Source organism: Zosterops lateralis (genome assembly GCF_965231275.1).
Source record: "Zosterops lateralis genome assembly, chromosome: 16".
Classification (NCBI taxonomy): Eukaryota; Metazoa; Chordata; class Aves; order Passeriformes; family Zosteropidae; genus Zosterops; species Zosterops lateralis.
In genome coordinates this window covers 2,362,454-2,379,139 of record NC_139776.1, presented here as the reverse complement: position 1 = coordinate 2,379,139, position 16,686 = coordinate 2,362,454, and the positions used below count along the sequence as shown (strand labels likewise).

Below are 16,686 nucleotides of genomic sequence, written 5' to 3'. Positions count from 1 at the left end.
CTCATGGTTTCACTGCAGAGCAAAGAGTCAGGAATATTTGATGTAGCAGGCACAGGTGGTACTGAATTATTGGCATTCTGCAGAATTTTTTTTTTTTTTTTTTTTTGAGGAGGGTTTTTTTGGGTTTTTTTTTGTTTTTGTTTTTTTTTGGGTTTTTTTTTGTTTGTTTTTGTTTGTTTGTTTGTTTGTTTTTGTGGTTTTTTTTTTTTTTTTTTTTTTTTTTTTTTTTTTTTTTTTTTTTTTTTTTTTGTGGGTTACATTGCTTTTCATCCTTTTTGGTTAAATGGCCTCATTCCCTGTTTGGCCATTTGGGCAAAACCAAAGTGCACAGCAAGAGACCAGGAGTGTTTAATTCATATATATTCATATATATATTAATTGTATAATCAATTCCCCTGTGTGGTATTTATAAATCTTTATCCCATCTCTTTTCTCCAGGATGAGCAGCTGAGGGAGCTGCTCCTCTAAGGATTTACAAGTTATTTATTTAAAATAATGAGCAAAAAGGCACAACACAGATACCTGCAGAGGAAAGGAAGAAAATGCAGGATATTCCTGCCTGCCCTGGGCTGTGATTAAAGGCTCCCATCAGGAATGGAGCAAACACTTGTAGAGGCAGAGATGGTTCAGAATTCCCTCCCTGATGGGATCAATCCCATCCCCAACCTCTGCTGCAGGACAGGAAATGGATATTTAAGTTTATCAGCGAGTTCTGCTGGACTTTCACAGTCACTGGGAGTAAAATAACATTTGTGCCTGGGAATGGCAGGACTGGGAGTGCAGGATCCCCCTGGGCACTGCAGCTGTGCCATTCCCTTTGTGAGGAGGGGGAAAATTAAATATTACAGAACCCTGGAATTAATTGGGTTTGGGTGGGAAGGGACCCCAAAAAACCCACCCAGGGCCACCCCAGCCGTGGGCAGGGAAAATTCTCAATGTCCCTGGGACACCTGCAGGGATGTGTTCAGCCTGGCCTGGGACACCTCCAGGGATCCAGGGCAGCAAAGAGTGAAGGAATAAATCCAAGTTGGACTGGAAATAGAGCCGGGAATGCCCCAAATCCCTCGGGGAACACCCCAAAAGGGAACACCCCCCTTTGTCCTCAGTGATGCTGCAGCTGGAGGTGCCTGAAGGGGTCACAAAGCAGAGATAACCCAAACCCAGTGTGACAATTTTTGGGGTTTTTCTGTCTTTTTTGTCCCATTGGCAGGACAAGGCTGGCACCCCCCGGCAGGATCCGGCATTGCTCCTGAATGATGCCTGGAGTTGTATCTTTTGTGTTTTTCACATTCTGTGTTGGCCAGGGGTGAGTTCTGAGCTCACAGTCAGTGTCACTCAGCTCTGCACACAGCAGGGACACAAAACAAACCCTTTTCCTGCTGCACACCAAGGACAACTCTCAGCCCCAAAAGCACAAACAAGGGGGGCTGGAGGGAGGGACAAGCAGGATGGGACCTCACAGCCTGGAGCTGGGACTGGACAATTCAACCCCAAGATGGAAATGGACAAAACTTATAAAAGTTTAATATATACCAAATACCATATACCAAATATATACCAAATACTAATACCATATATCAAAATGGACCAAACTTATAAAAGTTATAATAATTTTTATTTATTGTGACCAGTTGGCATTTTGTGTCCATTTTATGACCATTCTATGATCATTTTGTGACCATTTTGTGATTATTTTGTGTCCTTTTTTTTGTCCATTTTGTGACCATTTTGTGACTATTTTGCGTCTATTCTGTGACCATTTTGTGACCATTCTGTGACCATTCTCAGTTCATCTTGTGTGTATCCCTGGCCAGGCTCTTGTCCTGCCCAAGGTGGATCTTTAAAGGCCTTTCAATAAATCTCTACTTTATTCTCCAGCTCTGTCCAGTGTCTGTTCCAGCTCAGCCTTCCCAGGAATCACAACCAAGACAGAAACATGCCCAGCTGCTCCTGATTATTCCCTTAATCTTGTGGCTGAAAAACCAAAAGTCCATTCCACCAGCATGAAAAAAATTAAGTTTTTGATGGCTTAGAGCAAAAGAACCCCTCCCTCCTTTTACCTGCAGGATTCCCAGAGTGTTTAAAAGCTGGGAAAACACTCATGGACAAACCAACCATCCCAAATTCCCAAATGTCTCAGCACTTAATTATTTTTTTTTTTTTTTTTTTTTTTTTTTTTTGGATTGTCAAACCCAGAACCCATAAGTAACAAAAATCAACCACAACGAACTTTTCCCTGACATTTGTAAATCCACACAGAAATCGTGGGGCAATCAATAGAACCCAAGCCTGGGTTCTAATTAGAGCTTTCTGTTTGAAACCAGCTTTTCTTCAAACACTTACAGGGCTGCTGGTGGGGGCAGAAAATTCCCTAAAAAAAAAATAAAATCACAGAATGGTTCATTAGTGCTCGTGCAAACCGAGGATCAATCTGCCCTTGGGAGAGTTAATGAGTACAGGAGGTTTTAACATCCTGATCTCAGTGCCTGGGGCTGCAGGGATGTTCTGCACTGCCCACAACAGGCTCAGATAAAACTCTGGTCCAGTTAATTTTATCTGGGTGACTTGTTCAAATTAATGCCAATATCTGGCTGTAAAGTCACAGATTTTAAGAGATGCTCACAGACTCAAATATTAATGGTGGTTTTTCTGCTGGAAGGGGAAGTGAACACAGTTGTGAGAATGAGCATTGGCAGCAGTGAAAGGTGGGAAAATAAAAAGGTGTTTCACTCGCAGACAAATGAACCAATCCACTTCCATCATTGCCTTCCCTCAAAGGGGCAAAAATTGCTTTATTAAATCTTGGTCAAGCAAAAAGAATGGAAGATCTCTTTTATTTAAGTAAAAGAAAAAAAAAAAAAAAAAAAGGTTTGAAGTGTGATAAAAATACCCAGAGGCTTTGAGTGACTTTTAGCAAATTCTGGTGCAAATCCACGTCCATTCATCCCTTTAAATGGGAATGGAGATGATGTGACCCATCCCATTTCTCCCAGCAGCACCAGGATTTATTTCCAGCAGTTGTGTTGCCCTCTGTGCTATTTAAATCATCCCGCTTGCATTTCGTTACCTGCAATAAAAACATCTACAAAACAGAAATGAAGTGGGAAATGTTGATACTAGATTCATGGTTTGTTTTTTTTTCCTTATGGGTTCTAATTAGAGCCTGTTTTAAGCTGTTTGAAACCAGCTTTTCTTCAATTTGATGGATGTGCTGGTACCAAAACTCAAACCAAAGCAGCTCCTGGGTCCTGTGTCATCCACACCCAGCAATCCCCAAGCCAAGTGAATTCCAGGCTCCTTTCCCAGGCAGGAATAATCCCAGAGCTGCTTTGATTTAATGACCCTTCACTTACAGGCCAAGCTTAGAGTGGCTTTTTTTTTTGTCTTTTTTTGTAACTGGAGTGTTCAGGCACAGAGAGCTGTGTTTGGTCCATCAGTGGATGGTGAAAGGGGAGTGAAGGATTTACTGAACTGTCATAACCACGATGGAACAGCAGCTGCTGCCAGGGAGGGAATGCAGGAGCAGAAGGAAACCTGGAAGATAAAAAGGCTTATCAGTCACAACATGCCTTTCATTGCCTGGTCTGGGTGAGCTCTGGGATGGACATAATCCTTATTTATAATAAATTAAGCTGATCTTTGCACTGTGGGGGTGCTTTCCACGATGGCAGATTGATTTTAGTTCTTTCAGAAATACATTTGCCTGCACCACTCCCAGGGTTTGGCTTCCCTGAATTCTGTTCTGCACATGGAAATCCAACATTTACCTTTTGCTATTTTTAATTAGCTCAAAGCCCCACACCATAATTCTGTCCTAGAAGAAAATTAAATTAAAATAATAAATAAATAAAATAATAAATAAAATTAAAAACTGTGCTAATTGAATGATAAAAGACACCGCACCACAAACTGCATTGTGGGACTTTTTTTTTTTTTAATATTTTATTTTCAATGTTTACAGAGCTGGAAATAAATACAGGAGAGAGGAGATTCTCTTAAAAGAAATCAATCAAGTCTTCAAACAGGGAAAAAAAATTGTGTCCAAGAGCTGCCTCAAACTGGCCACCATTCCATAGGAGGGTAACAAATAATGGGAATAACTGAAGATCAGCATTGCCACAAACCAAAGGGTGACAAAACAACCACACCACAGCAGGGCTCTCACATATTTACAGCAAATCATACAAAATCAGTGGGAAGTGTGTTTTAGGGAGGGATTTCTTCTCTGTCCAGCTGTCAGATATAAAAGATTCACCCGAGAATTTGGTGGTTTGGTTCCTCTCCCCAATATCCACACGAGAGTTTCTGCTTTTGGCAAAGTTTAAAAAAATCCCTTTGTATTGCAAGAATTTATTTGAATTTTTGTCCAGTCTGAACTTCTCTGCACGTCCATCCTGGGTTGGCATCAGCACTGTCATCCACTGGGGCAGCTTTTCAGAGCACAAAGAGTTTTGTAAAGTTCTTCCCAGGTTTTTATCCACTGGATTTTTATCAGTGCTCTGACCTGGAGGTGGGGAAAGTGTCCGTGCGATGGAGCTTCAGAGGGCTGGAGACATCTTCACAGAGACAGAGGGAAAAAAAACAGAACAAGCCCAGTCAGTGATTAACACATTCATTAATTCATTAAAAAAACAGAACAAGCCCAGTTAAACACAGGCACCCCAGTCAGTGATTAAAACATTAATTAATTCATTAAATCTAACCCTGCTTCATCTGCTGCTCCAGCCCAAAAATATCCACACAGAATTTCTTTACCATTTCCTTCAGACCAGAAACTTGTCCAAAGCAAATTAATATTTTTTTCAAAGCTCTGACTTGCATTAAAAATGCAAAAAAAAAAATGTTCTTTTAGATCTTTTTTTTTTTTTTTTTTTTTTTTTTTTTTTTTTTTTTTTTTTTTTAACCAGGCTAACAAGCAAGGTATTTTTCTAAATGTAAAACAAGTGGTTTGTGCCCGTGCAGTGGTTTGTACCCAGATCAGCTCTGTGCTGAATTAGTGATTTAATCAAGGGCTCTGTGGGAAGGCACAAAAAGGGAAAAGGAAAGGGCCAAGGCACAGATTGTGCCACCAGCAGCTCCTCTTCTCGTTCCTCATCATGGAACAACTCTGAGCAGGCAAGGAAATGCTGTTTTCACCTCCCATCCCTCCTCTGATGGAGCTTTCCATGTGCTGCCTGCACCCTCTAGTGTTGGAAAGAAAGAACCAGGAAAAATATTTCCTTTAAGGCTTTTTTGGTTTTATTTTTCCTTTTTTTCGGTGGGGTTTTTAATCCTGAAAACAAACACAACTTTGGCCCAGCCCCTCCGAGGTTTGAGCATCTCCTGCTCCAGGAGGGGAAGCACAAAGGCATCAGGGCTGCACATCAGGGCTGCAGTTCCACCTTGAGCAGGTGGCAGAGTGTGGCGGGGCAGTGGTTCAGCCTTAGTGCCACCCCAGGGAGGTGACAAGGTGTGACAGGGCAGCTTTTCAGGCTCAGTGCCACCCCAGGCAGGTGACAGGGTGTGACACACCCCTGTCCCCAGCGAACAGAGCAGCAGTTCTGTGCCAGCTCTGGGCAGGTGGCAGAGCAGCGTTTCAGACTCAGTGTCAGCTCTGGGCAGGTGACAGAGCATGGCAGGACAGCGTTTCAGACTCAGTGCCACCCTGGGCAGGTGACAGGGCATGGCAGGGTGGCATTTCAGGTTCAGTGCCACCTCAGGGAGGTGACAGGGCATGGCAGGGCAGTGTTTCAGCCTCAGTGCCACCTTGGGCAGGTGACAGGGCATGGCAGGACAGCATTTCAGACTCAGTGGCACCCCAGGCAGGTGACAGGGTATGGCACATCCTTGTCCCCAGTGAGCAGGGCAGCAGTGCAGGCTCAGTGCCACCTCTGGGCAGGTGACAGAGTGTGACACACCCTTGTCCCCAGTGAGCAGGGCAGTGTTTCAGGCTCAGTGCCACCCCAGGGAGGTGACAGGGTATGACACATCCTTCTCCCTAACAAACAGAGCAGTAGTTCAGGCTCAGTGCCATCCCAGGGAGGTGACAGGGCATGGCAGGGCAGCGCTTCAGGCTCAGTGCTGCCCCTAGCAGGGCATGACAGGGTGGCATTTCAGGCTCAGTGCCACCCTGGGCAGGTGACAGGGCATGGCAGGGCGCTGTTTCAGACTCAGTGCCACCCCAGGCAGTGTTTCAGGGTGTGGCAGGGCAGTGTCTCAGGCTCAGTGCCACCTAGGGAGGTGACAGGGTGGTGTTTCAGGCTCAGTGCCACCCCGAGGAGGTGTCAGGGCGTGTCAGGGCGTGTCCCTTACCTGGCAGGCCCAGCAGCTGGCCCGTGCTGTGCTGGCGGGTGATGTGGTGCCAGTAGGCGCTGCGGGGCAGGGGCACCACCGTGCCCAGGGACACGGCGCGCTCGCTCCGCTTCAGCTGCAGCTGCAAGGCAGGACACAGGCTCAGGTGCTGCACGATTGTGGCCCTGAATTTTCTTGCTTTCAAGCATTTGAATCTCCGCAGCGTGATTCTCACTCTGCTTCATGTAAACTATGTGTATTTTTTAGAATTTATCTGTATGTTTTGCATAGTTGTTCTCTGAGAGGAGAACTTGACTGATGGTCAGAGTGACCAGTGAGGCCCATGAGGTTGTGACCCTCTTGAGCCAATCCTGGCTTTCTATACAAAGTGTCTATAAGTTGATGGAGTCAGAAAATAAAGAAGCTTTCCATGTCTGCCCCGCTGCTGCCTGCTGTCCTCTGTGTGATAATAACAATGATAATATTCCCAAACAATGGGAGGGTGACACTGTTTTACACCACAACTGTTGCTTTAAGTTTTCTTGCCTTGCGAGTGTTTGCAATTTTCGCTGGGAGACGTTCCTGGAGCTTTTATTGCAGCATCACCCTCATTACAGGGTAAGACAACTGAAAGGTGGCAGCAGCTCACCAGCAGCAGCAGCAGGAGTTGTCTGTGTTACAGGATTCTTAAAAACTTTCTAGGCAATAGCAAATTGTTAAGAGCTTACAGACATCTGCATAAAGCAATCATTAAAACTACATGTATGTAGGATTGTCCCTTTTCCTGAGCCAGAGATGGGGCTCCTGAGAGGTGTTTTAAAGGCTTTAATTCCATTTCCAGTCTCATGAGAAGGGTGAGACAGTGTAGATTTTACAATTCACGCCATCACAATCAGGAGCCAAATTATTTCCTAATTCCAATCCATTATAAGCCTTTTTTGGCCTATCAGTTTTTGCCACACAATGCTGTTAATGCCTTAAAGCCAATAACCTAAAATCACTCCTTGTGGCTCCTACTACAGTACATCTTTCATGGTCCTATTTTCCTATTTATATGTTCCATATATTCATCTTTCATAGTTCTGTTTCTCCAAAGTATCCAGTCTATTTGCAAGGCCATCATTAGAAACTTGTTTCCAGTTGTATTTCTCTTTTAACAATATCTGTCCTGTTCCACAGAAGTTTTTTACATTTCTTGCTATTCAGAAACTTTTTATCCTCTTTCTTCTATCCACAAAGCACAGAGCCTCATTATTAAACTTTTCCATTATCTTGCTTGACGTGTTTTTCTGCTGTAGCTACCCCTGCACAGCACAGAAACACAGATTTATTTATTGCATGTCCTTATTCCTGGATCTTTCTGTCTCTAGGCCTGCATTTACACAACTCTGGGAATTTTCTGTTTCCCACAGGCAGGGACAGCACCAGCACAGCCACAAGTTGGTGCTGCAGAGTCTATAAAATTACCCCATCCTTGTTATCTCATCTCTGGGTCTAAAAAATTTGATTTAGGGGTTGTAGTGGGACACAGTGTTGGTGAAAAATCTCTTTTAGAGGTTGTGCAGCTGCTGCTTGTTGAAATCTGCAGCAGCTCTGCCTCTGGTGAGTCTGTGGGCACTTGGAGGATGGAGATTTTACATCATCTGTTGTTATTCAAGGCCAACAAACTCAAAATTTCCTCTAAATCTCTTCACTGTCCCTTCAGAACTGATCCCTCCTTCCTGAAAATGAAATTGTTCTCCCAACAGGTTCCCCCATCCCTTCTGACCCTGCTGGGCTGCAAATGTCACTGAAGTTATGCTGACCCAGCCTGGGTTAATTTTAATCTGCTTAATTTAGGCGCTGTTGAGCACTCGGCTCATCTATCCATCTGTCTCCACTGAAGATAAATTTAGATATTTTTGAACAAGAAGTTCCTTTATTAACCAGAACTGAGACGTTCTTGGTTTTAAAGAAAGAAGTAAAAGTCAGCTCTTCCCAGGGTACCTGTGTGACCCTTCCAATCCATCCCTGGGGCACAGACACCACTCAGCAAATGGAAAATTGAGCAGGAGCCACATTTTTAAATAGATTGATGAGAAATTATTCCAGATTAATCACAGGAAATTAGTGAGACTGGCCATTGACAGGAGCTGATTAATTCTCTGTATTAATTCTCACTTATTACCCACAAACATCGAGGAATGTGTGTGTGTATCCTTGTTTTTATCCTTGAGCAGGAATTCCAGTTATACATATTGCCCTAAATTTTGTAATCAAGCAGAATTTAATATAAAATAAAATAATAATAATAATAAATTCTGATAATGATTGTTATTATGACTGTATTATTATTATATAATAATAATAAAGATAATTATATTTATAAAAATGGTTATAATAATAAGTTACAATTATAATTATATTGATAATGGTGATTATGACTATGATAATAATAATAATAAAGATGATTATGGTGATGATGATTAGGAGGATAATGGGAACTTAGAATTATACTGATAGTGATGATTATGATGATGATAATAAATAAAGATAAATATAGTGATAAGGATGATTATGAAAATAATAATAAATATAATTATACTGGTAATGATGGTTATGATAATAGTAATAAAGTATAATTATACTGATAATGGTGATGATAGAAATAATAAAAAGATAATTATACTGATAACGATGATTACGACACTAAAAAATAAATGATAATTATAATTATACTGATATTGGTGATCATGATAATAATAAAAAAAAATATACTGATAATGGTGATGATGATAGTAATAAAAAATAAAGATACTTATACTGATAATGACGATTACGAAAATAAAAAATAAACAATAATGATAATTATAATTATACTGATATTGATTATAATAATAGATAATAATAAAAAATTATTATACTGATTATGATAATTATAATAATAAAAAAGATAATTATACTGATAATGATGATTACAAAAATAAAAAATAAAAAATAATGATAATTATACTGATACTGATTATTATAATAATAGATAATGATAGTAATAAATAAAGTTATTATACAGATTATGATAATAATAAATAAAGATAATTATACTGATAATGATGATGATGATAATAGTAATAATAATAAATAACAAATAACGTTATTATACTGATTTATGATTATGATAATAATTAATAATGATAATTATACTGATAATGGTGATGATGATAATAATAGTAATAATAATAGTAGTAGTAATAATAATATTAGTTATAATAATAAATACTGTTATTATACTGATTATTATTATTATAAAAATTAATAACTATATTTATACTGATAATGATGATAATAATAATAGTAATAATAATAATAGTAGTAGTGATAATAATAAATAATGTTATTATACTGATTATGATTATTATAAAAATTAATAACTATATTTATACTGATAATGATGATAATAATAACAGTAATAATAATAGTAATAATAATAGTAGTGATAATAATAAATAATGTTATTATACTGGTTATGATTATTATAAAAATTAATATATATATTTATACTGATAATGGTTATAATAATAATAGTAATAATAATAGTAGTAATAATAATAGTAGTAGTGATAATAATAAATAATCTTATTATACTGGTTATGATTATTATAAAAATTAATAAATATAATGATAATGATAATGATAATGATAATAATAATAATAATAATAATAATAATAATAATCCCCCTGCAGCAGCACAATTTTGGTTGATTCCCAATGTGAAATCCCAACTCCAATCCCAACCCCATCCCAGGCAGGTGGTACCATGGAAGTCCTGAGGCCGTGCAGGAGGCGCTGGTGCTGCTCGGCGATGGCCAGCGCGGCCGAGTGCACCTTCTGGTAAATGGCCTCCCCATCCCTGGTCTGGAAGATGAACAGCCCTTCTCCCGTGTCACACATCCTGCCGGGGAAAGAGAACAGAGAACACAGCTGGGATGGAGAAGTTTCCAGAAAAACCTTCCCTGTGCTGTTCTAAAAGTGCTCTTGCACGAGGGGTGAGCAGCAAAGGGGCTGAAGGGGGAACTGAGTTATTGTTCCCACCTCTCTGCTGCCTTTACCCAAACTGGAAATGGAACTGGAGATTGTTTCAGTCAGGAGGGAATACAAAAAAGTGATGTTGTTTTACACCACAACAGACTCTGAGGTTCAGAAGGCTGAAAATGACTCCTTTATTTCTGGGCTGTGTCTCCCTTTTATCCCATTTCACACAGACCAATTGGATTGGTGACACAAAGACAAACCTCTTCACTCCCATTGGGCAGAGCAGAGGGACAGCAAGGAGAAGTCCCTCCTGGGGAAAAAAATATAACCAAATTTGCCATTACAAAAACATTTCTCCTGTTCACAGAAAATTTTTTTGGAAAAGAATTTCAAAAAACCAAAACACCCCAAGCACGGAACCAGGGCTACAAAAGAGGGTTTTTATCTGAAGGCCTCCAGGGGCAGTTGTGCCCACAAAACCCACCCCCACAAGGGTGAGTACATTTTATAACCTTTAGAAAATTAACATAATTAATAAAATGTCCCAATTAGGAAGACAAGTGCTGAGGAAATCCCTTCCAGATCAAGCTCCTTCTCTGGAGTCCTCCCCTTGGCACTGGATGTACTTTGTCCATTAAATTTATCTTTAAAAATTGTTTTTTGATTCCCAGGAAGAACCAAGACAGCCTCGTACCCCCGGGGCTTGGAGCTCTGGAATTTATTTTGTCTTTCTGCCTAGGGAAAGACCATGGAAAATGACTGGGAAAAGTAGCCACTAATACAATAGGCTACAGAGTCACAAATAAATACAAACAGTTACAAATGCCAAGAATACAGGGAACATAGAAAAGAACAAAAGGTAAAAAATAAATGGGATTATTTCTGCCTGTGCCTCTTGGCAGCCCCGGTGCCATTTACTGTCCCAGGCCATGTTTGGGTTACTCTCTCCAAACAGGCTCAGTTGGTTCCTTCACAAGTGCAAAAGCTCTGGAGAGTTCCTGCACAAGACCCAGATTTTTTTTTTTTTATATTTAGGCTCTATCTGGAATCTGTGTCAGGCAGGATTAATTTGTCTTCCTCCTTTGGACTTTTAATGAGTTCTGCAGAAGTTTTGTCTTCTCCTTGAAACAATAAATACAAATTTTATCTGGGTTTTTTTGGGGGGTGTATACTTGTTTCAGCATTTTAACTGAGGTTCGTATTTGTTTCAGTATTTTAAATGGTTTTTTTTGGGGGGGTGGTTTATATATTTTAATTTGTTTTATTTGTTTGGAGTTTTTTTGAAGCAATGCGTCCAGCCTGGCCTCTGCCTGAAGATCAGCTCCCTTATTGTCTCCTGAGAGGTGTTTTAAAAGATTTTATTCCATTTCCAGTCTCATGAGAAGGGTGAGACAGCACAGATGTTACAATTCACTTCATCACAATCAGAAACCAAACTATTTCCCAATTCTAATCCATGATAAGCCTTTTTTGGCCTATCAGCTTTTGCCACTCAATGCTGTAAATGCCTTAAAGCCAATCATCTATTAAAATATTCCTAATGGATCCTACTACAATACATCTTTCATAGTTCAATTTTCATATTTAATTGTTCTATATATTCATCTTTCATTGTTCTATTTCTCCAAAGTATCCAGTCTATTTGCAAGGCCATCATTTGAAACTTGTCTCCAGTTCCATTTCTCTCTCAACAACGTCCATCGTATCCCATGGCCTTTCTAAATCAGCATTTCTTATCTCACAGTTTGCACACAAGGCCATGTCAACCTTCTGTCAGGCTTTGGGAATTCCCTACAAATCCATTTCCCACACTGTTGGGAACTCTGGGCACTGAGAATTTCAGATTTTTCTGTGCTCACAGGCACTGACCCCCCAGCAAACACTGCATTGACCTGAGGCCGTGGAAAAGGCTCCCAAAATAGAGTGACAGCCCTGGGATTGTGGGTGTGGGGTTTGGATAGAAGTGTGTGATAGCACAGGGTGCAAAACTTAGAGTTTAAGGGTTTAGAATATAGAAATATAGATATAAAGCAGAATGGAGGTATTAGGGTGGAGCCTGAGTCCTTTATTTTCACCTTCTTCTTCATGGTCTGGGTGGTGTTTTGTAATTGGGTAGAAAAACCCGCATTGCAGCCATGGGTGGTTGGTTATTGAGTTAAAAGTAAAAATAATTTAAGTGTCATTTCATAATTGGACAGTTTATGCTTAAAAGGCCTTGGAAAGAAAAAGATAGAGGCCATTTTTCACTTTGTTAGCCAGAACTCACAGCTTGTGAGACCATAACAGAGACAAGAATTAATAAACATCTGAGTCCGAACACAAAAACTGCGTCTCCTTCGCAATTAATCCCAGCTCTAACAACAGGAAAGAAGATAATAATCCCAACAATTTCCCACATCTCATCTTTGGAAAACCCTTTGGAAAAGGCTCAGGAGCACACCCTCCCACCTACCTGCCTGCCTCGAAGGTGAACCAGGCCGGGTCCCGCCCGTAGCGCCGGAGAGCACTCAGCGGCCACGAGACGAGTTTGACTCTGGGATTGTGGATGTCCCAAAGACAGATATTCTCAAATGTTATCTGCAAGGTACATTCCCCATGCACATCTAAATTAGGGGATGGCATCAAATACACATTGAATCTCTCTGGGAGAAAAACAAAAGGTTAGTCTAAAATCCCTGCCCCGCACATGTGCAAGTCAATTCAAGGAATTTTCCTATTTTTTTTTTCATCTCTATTATTTTCCGCTTTGAGCTATTCATTCCCACACAAAAAATTCCTTCCCACGACTCTGTGAGCTCCACGTTTGGGCAAATGCTGCGCCCAAAGGGCACCAAATATTTGTGAGCCTGAGGAGAAGTGCATCAGCATAATCCTGGTATTTGCAAACAGCTCATGGAGTTGTGTGTGTGAATAAATCCATTGCTGGTGCAGGTAATGAGCTCATTTGCACAGGAAAGTGGAGTAGCCACAGGCTCAGGTTCTGCATGTAATTACTGGTATTTATTATTCTCTTTACAAAGCCTCAGTCACTGACATCTCACTAAAGAAAGAAAAAACACCCAACAAATAGTTCCCATCTCCAAGAGCAGTTAACTCGTCTGAGAGAGGGAAGTGCTACTCCAAAATAATTCCAGATAACTTATTTATTATCTCAGGCAGCAACCAAAACCAAAAGCCAAAAAAAAACCCCTGAACAACCCCAAACCAACCCCCCCCAAAAAACAACAAGGAAGGCTTGAAAAAAACACTTTTGTTGCTCTTTATTTCCAATATCTGGCCTAAAAGGCTTGAAAATAACGCGATCAAAAAATTCAAAAGGTCGATATTTCTGTACCTACCACTCTGCTCCCTCTCTACTCCAGATGCCAACAAGTCAGGCTCTCCCAGGCTAATGTCATTAATCCGTGTTCCCAGGCACTCCATCTGCAGCACCTTGCACCACTCATCTGCCTCAAGTTCTGTAGAAATGCCCAGAAAATCTGCGTGTAGGTACATAAGATTTATAATTTCGCAATTAATGCTTTGAGGTTTTCTAAGTGGAGTGGCCATTTCACCCACCTGAGTCGCAGGTAAAGGTTTTGGAGGTGTCATCACTGAAATAAATGCCCACCGCGTGTTTCTTTGTGCTTTTTGGCAGCCTCGAGATGTTCTTCACGTTATTGAGCTCCGTGACCTGGAAAAAGCACAATTTGGGATTTTAATGAGGAGCTTGGGAAGAGATCTGCCCGTTCTTGGTTTGGTCATGGGGAGGAGAGAAGGGAGAAGAGGGAGAGAAAGGTGAGGCAGCATCAGCAGGCTCTGAATCTCTGTGATGGCTCTTGAGCAGACGCAGCTTTGCCAAGAATCACCTGGGGAATTCCATGGGGTCAGAGTCCAGGGAATCCCTTTGGGCACCCTGGGACCCCAGAAAAAGGGTTTGAACCCTGGACAGGAGGGTCTGGGACTGGTCCAGGGGGGTTGCAGACCCTGGCACAGAGTCCAGGAAGAGACTGGCTTTGACTTCAGTCCATGGGAACGGCTTCCAACTCTGAGAGAGGAATTACAAACTACAAAGGTTTTAGAAACAGTAGTTTAGCACAGCACAGGGTGGAAAATTGTGTGGTTTTGGGGTTTTTAGAATGGAGGGGAATGGGGAACAAGGTGGAGGGTTTAGGGTGGTTGGTGTCCTGAGTTGTTCTCCTTCTCCCTTGGCCTCCATGCTCTGCAGTGATGGAGCACAAAGGAGTTTAAGGGGTTTGGGGCAGAGTGGAGGTGACCCTTTAGTACAGGTGATAGGGATTGGCACAGAATTGTAAATAATAAATATGTAATTTTCTGTATAAGAAGCAGAGACCTCCCATCTGGGGGGAGTCGTCCTGTGTCCGAGCTGCTGACCAGACCTCGGCTGGGCACAGAGAAAATTGTGAGATAAAAAACAATAAACACACGAGAAACCTTGAGAAACAAGACCTTGAGGACTCTGTTTCATTCTTGTGTCTGGCTCCAGGTCTCTCAGAGGGCAAAAAACTCTCAAACACCTGAGAAGGTGAAAGAAAACCAAACCCAAGACATGGGAAATTCCATTTTCCAGCCACACCCTCAGTTCTCTCAGCTCTGCAGGACATTGGTGTGACACCATCCTCAGGGAATTTCAGACAGGAGAAAGGTGGAACCAAAGTTCCCTCCAGCCTGAGAAATGTTCACACGAGCAAAACCAACCTGGTGCAGCAGAACCAAAGAAAGGTGGAGATGGAAATCTAAAGGATTCACCCACCTGGAGTTCCAGCACCCCCAGTTCCAGCAGAGCTTTCAGCACGGAGGAAAAAACAGTTATTTTATATTTTTTTTTAATTTTTTTTTTTTTTTTGAGGGGAAGTTGAGGATTTGTTAGAATGGTCCACTTAAAAAAAAAAAAATAATAAAATCACAGGTTTTGTTATTATGAAGTGTTTTAGTGCTAAAGATTTCTGTTCTGTTGTTTGGCTGCTAAACAATGATTGGAAAATATTTTTATTTTCTATTTAATTTTTTTTACATTTATATTTTATATTATTTATATTTATATATGAATTTTTAAAAATACTTGTAGAGGTGTGCAGTGAGAAAGTTCTGAACCAGGACCAGGGATTAATCAATCAATTATTTCCCAGCTGACAGAACAAGCTGACAGATCCACTCAGCCAAAACTCTTCCATCTCTCTCATTCCCATCAAAAACACACCAAAAAAAAAGCAATTTCCTAAAAAAATAAATGGTCCTCAGCATTCCAAGTATTGTTTGAATTAATGCAGAATTCTCAGGTATGGGGAGCATTTCAGAGCAGAACACCAGGGATTATATTTATTTCCCACACAATGGTTCCCAAACACCTCGGCCTTTAATCTCAATTAAGGATTCATGGCTCTTGTCTTGGCTCACTGAAAATTGCCCCCATGATGAGAAGAGATAAAACATTTCCCAGGAAAGCCCAGGGGGACGTTTAATGGAAAATGTTATTGCTCACTCCTGCTTACAAGATCTCTAACCTGCTCAGTATAAAAACAGATTAAATTTTATATAAAACCATGGGAGGGTTTGGGTTGGAGGGAGCTAAAAGCCCAAGTTCAATCTTCTCTTCCTCTTATCTTCTCCTCTTATCTCTTCTTTTCTTTTCCTTTCCTTTCCTTTCCTTTCCTTTCCTTTCCTTTCCTTTCCTTTCCTTTCCTTTCCTTTCCTTTCCTTTCCTTTCCTTTCCTTTCCTTTCCTTTCCTTTCCTTTCCTTTCCTTTCCTTTCCTTTCCTTTCCTTTCCTTTCCTTTCCTTTCCTTTCCTTTCCTTTCCTTTCCTTTCCTTTCCTTTCCTTTCCTTTCCTTTCCTTTCCTTTCCTTTCCTTTCCTTTCCTTTCCTCCTCTTTTCTCCTCTTTTCTCTCCTCTCTTTTTCCTTCTCTCTTCTCTCCTCCTCTTTCCTCTCCTCACAAACATTCCTCAAGCCCCACTGGGTGTAATTTTAATGGAATTTAATTTTTAAACCCCCTGAAAAGTTCCTTTAATTCTCTTACAGCCCTGCCCCTGATTCCTCCCTCCCAGCTAAGCTGCATTATTTAATTGCATTATCAGCCAAGTGATAACAATCACCAACAGAAATGTCCAACAGCTCCTTCTCAGCAGAGTGCTCAGACCTGAAACATTTCACTTGCTATGATACAGCTTTACCTGAAAAACAATTACAAGCCCCACAATCCAATTTTCCAAAGGGATTATTCCACAACCAGACAGAAAAGAGGGTTTCAATGATTTCTGCTGTTCCAAGGCAAGATTAATGCAGTGGGATTAAAACCCAGCAGCCCCCGAGGGCTCGGTGTGTTCCTGTCAGCAGGACACAATTAGCTCAATTTTTATGGGAATATTGAGGATTCTTCTGGCACCTCACAAAGCCAAAAGAAATCACAAT

General features: G+C 40.8%; 1 protein-coding gene across 2 annotated transcripts in view; it reads right to left on the bottom strand.

Moving 5' to 3' along the window:
* Positions 1–3,209: 3,209 nt before the first annotated feature.
* The window catches only part of DOK5 (docking protein 5), a 33,985-nt gene continuing 20,508 nt past the window's right edge, over positions 3,210–16,686 (bottom strand). Inside the window, exons 3-8 of one of the 2 annotated variants that reach the window (XM_083873050.1) lie at positions 13,837–13,951; positions 13,617–13,757; positions 12,731–12,920; positions 10,000–10,198; positions 6,292–6,412; positions 3,210–4,556 (exon numbers count right to left, since the gene is read on the bottom strand). In XM_083873050.1, the coding sequence (XP_083729176.1) occupies positions 4,492–4,556; positions 6,292–6,412; positions 10,000–10,198; positions 12,731–12,920; positions 13,617–13,757; positions 13,837–13,951 (831 nt within the window). In that variant the 3' untranslated portion in view covers positions 3,210–4,491. The remainder of the gene's footprint in view (positions 4,557–6,291; positions 6,413–9,999; positions 10,199–12,730; positions 12,921–13,616; positions 13,758–13,836; positions 13,952–16,686) is intronic. The other variant, XM_083873051.1, reaches the window with a different exon arrangement.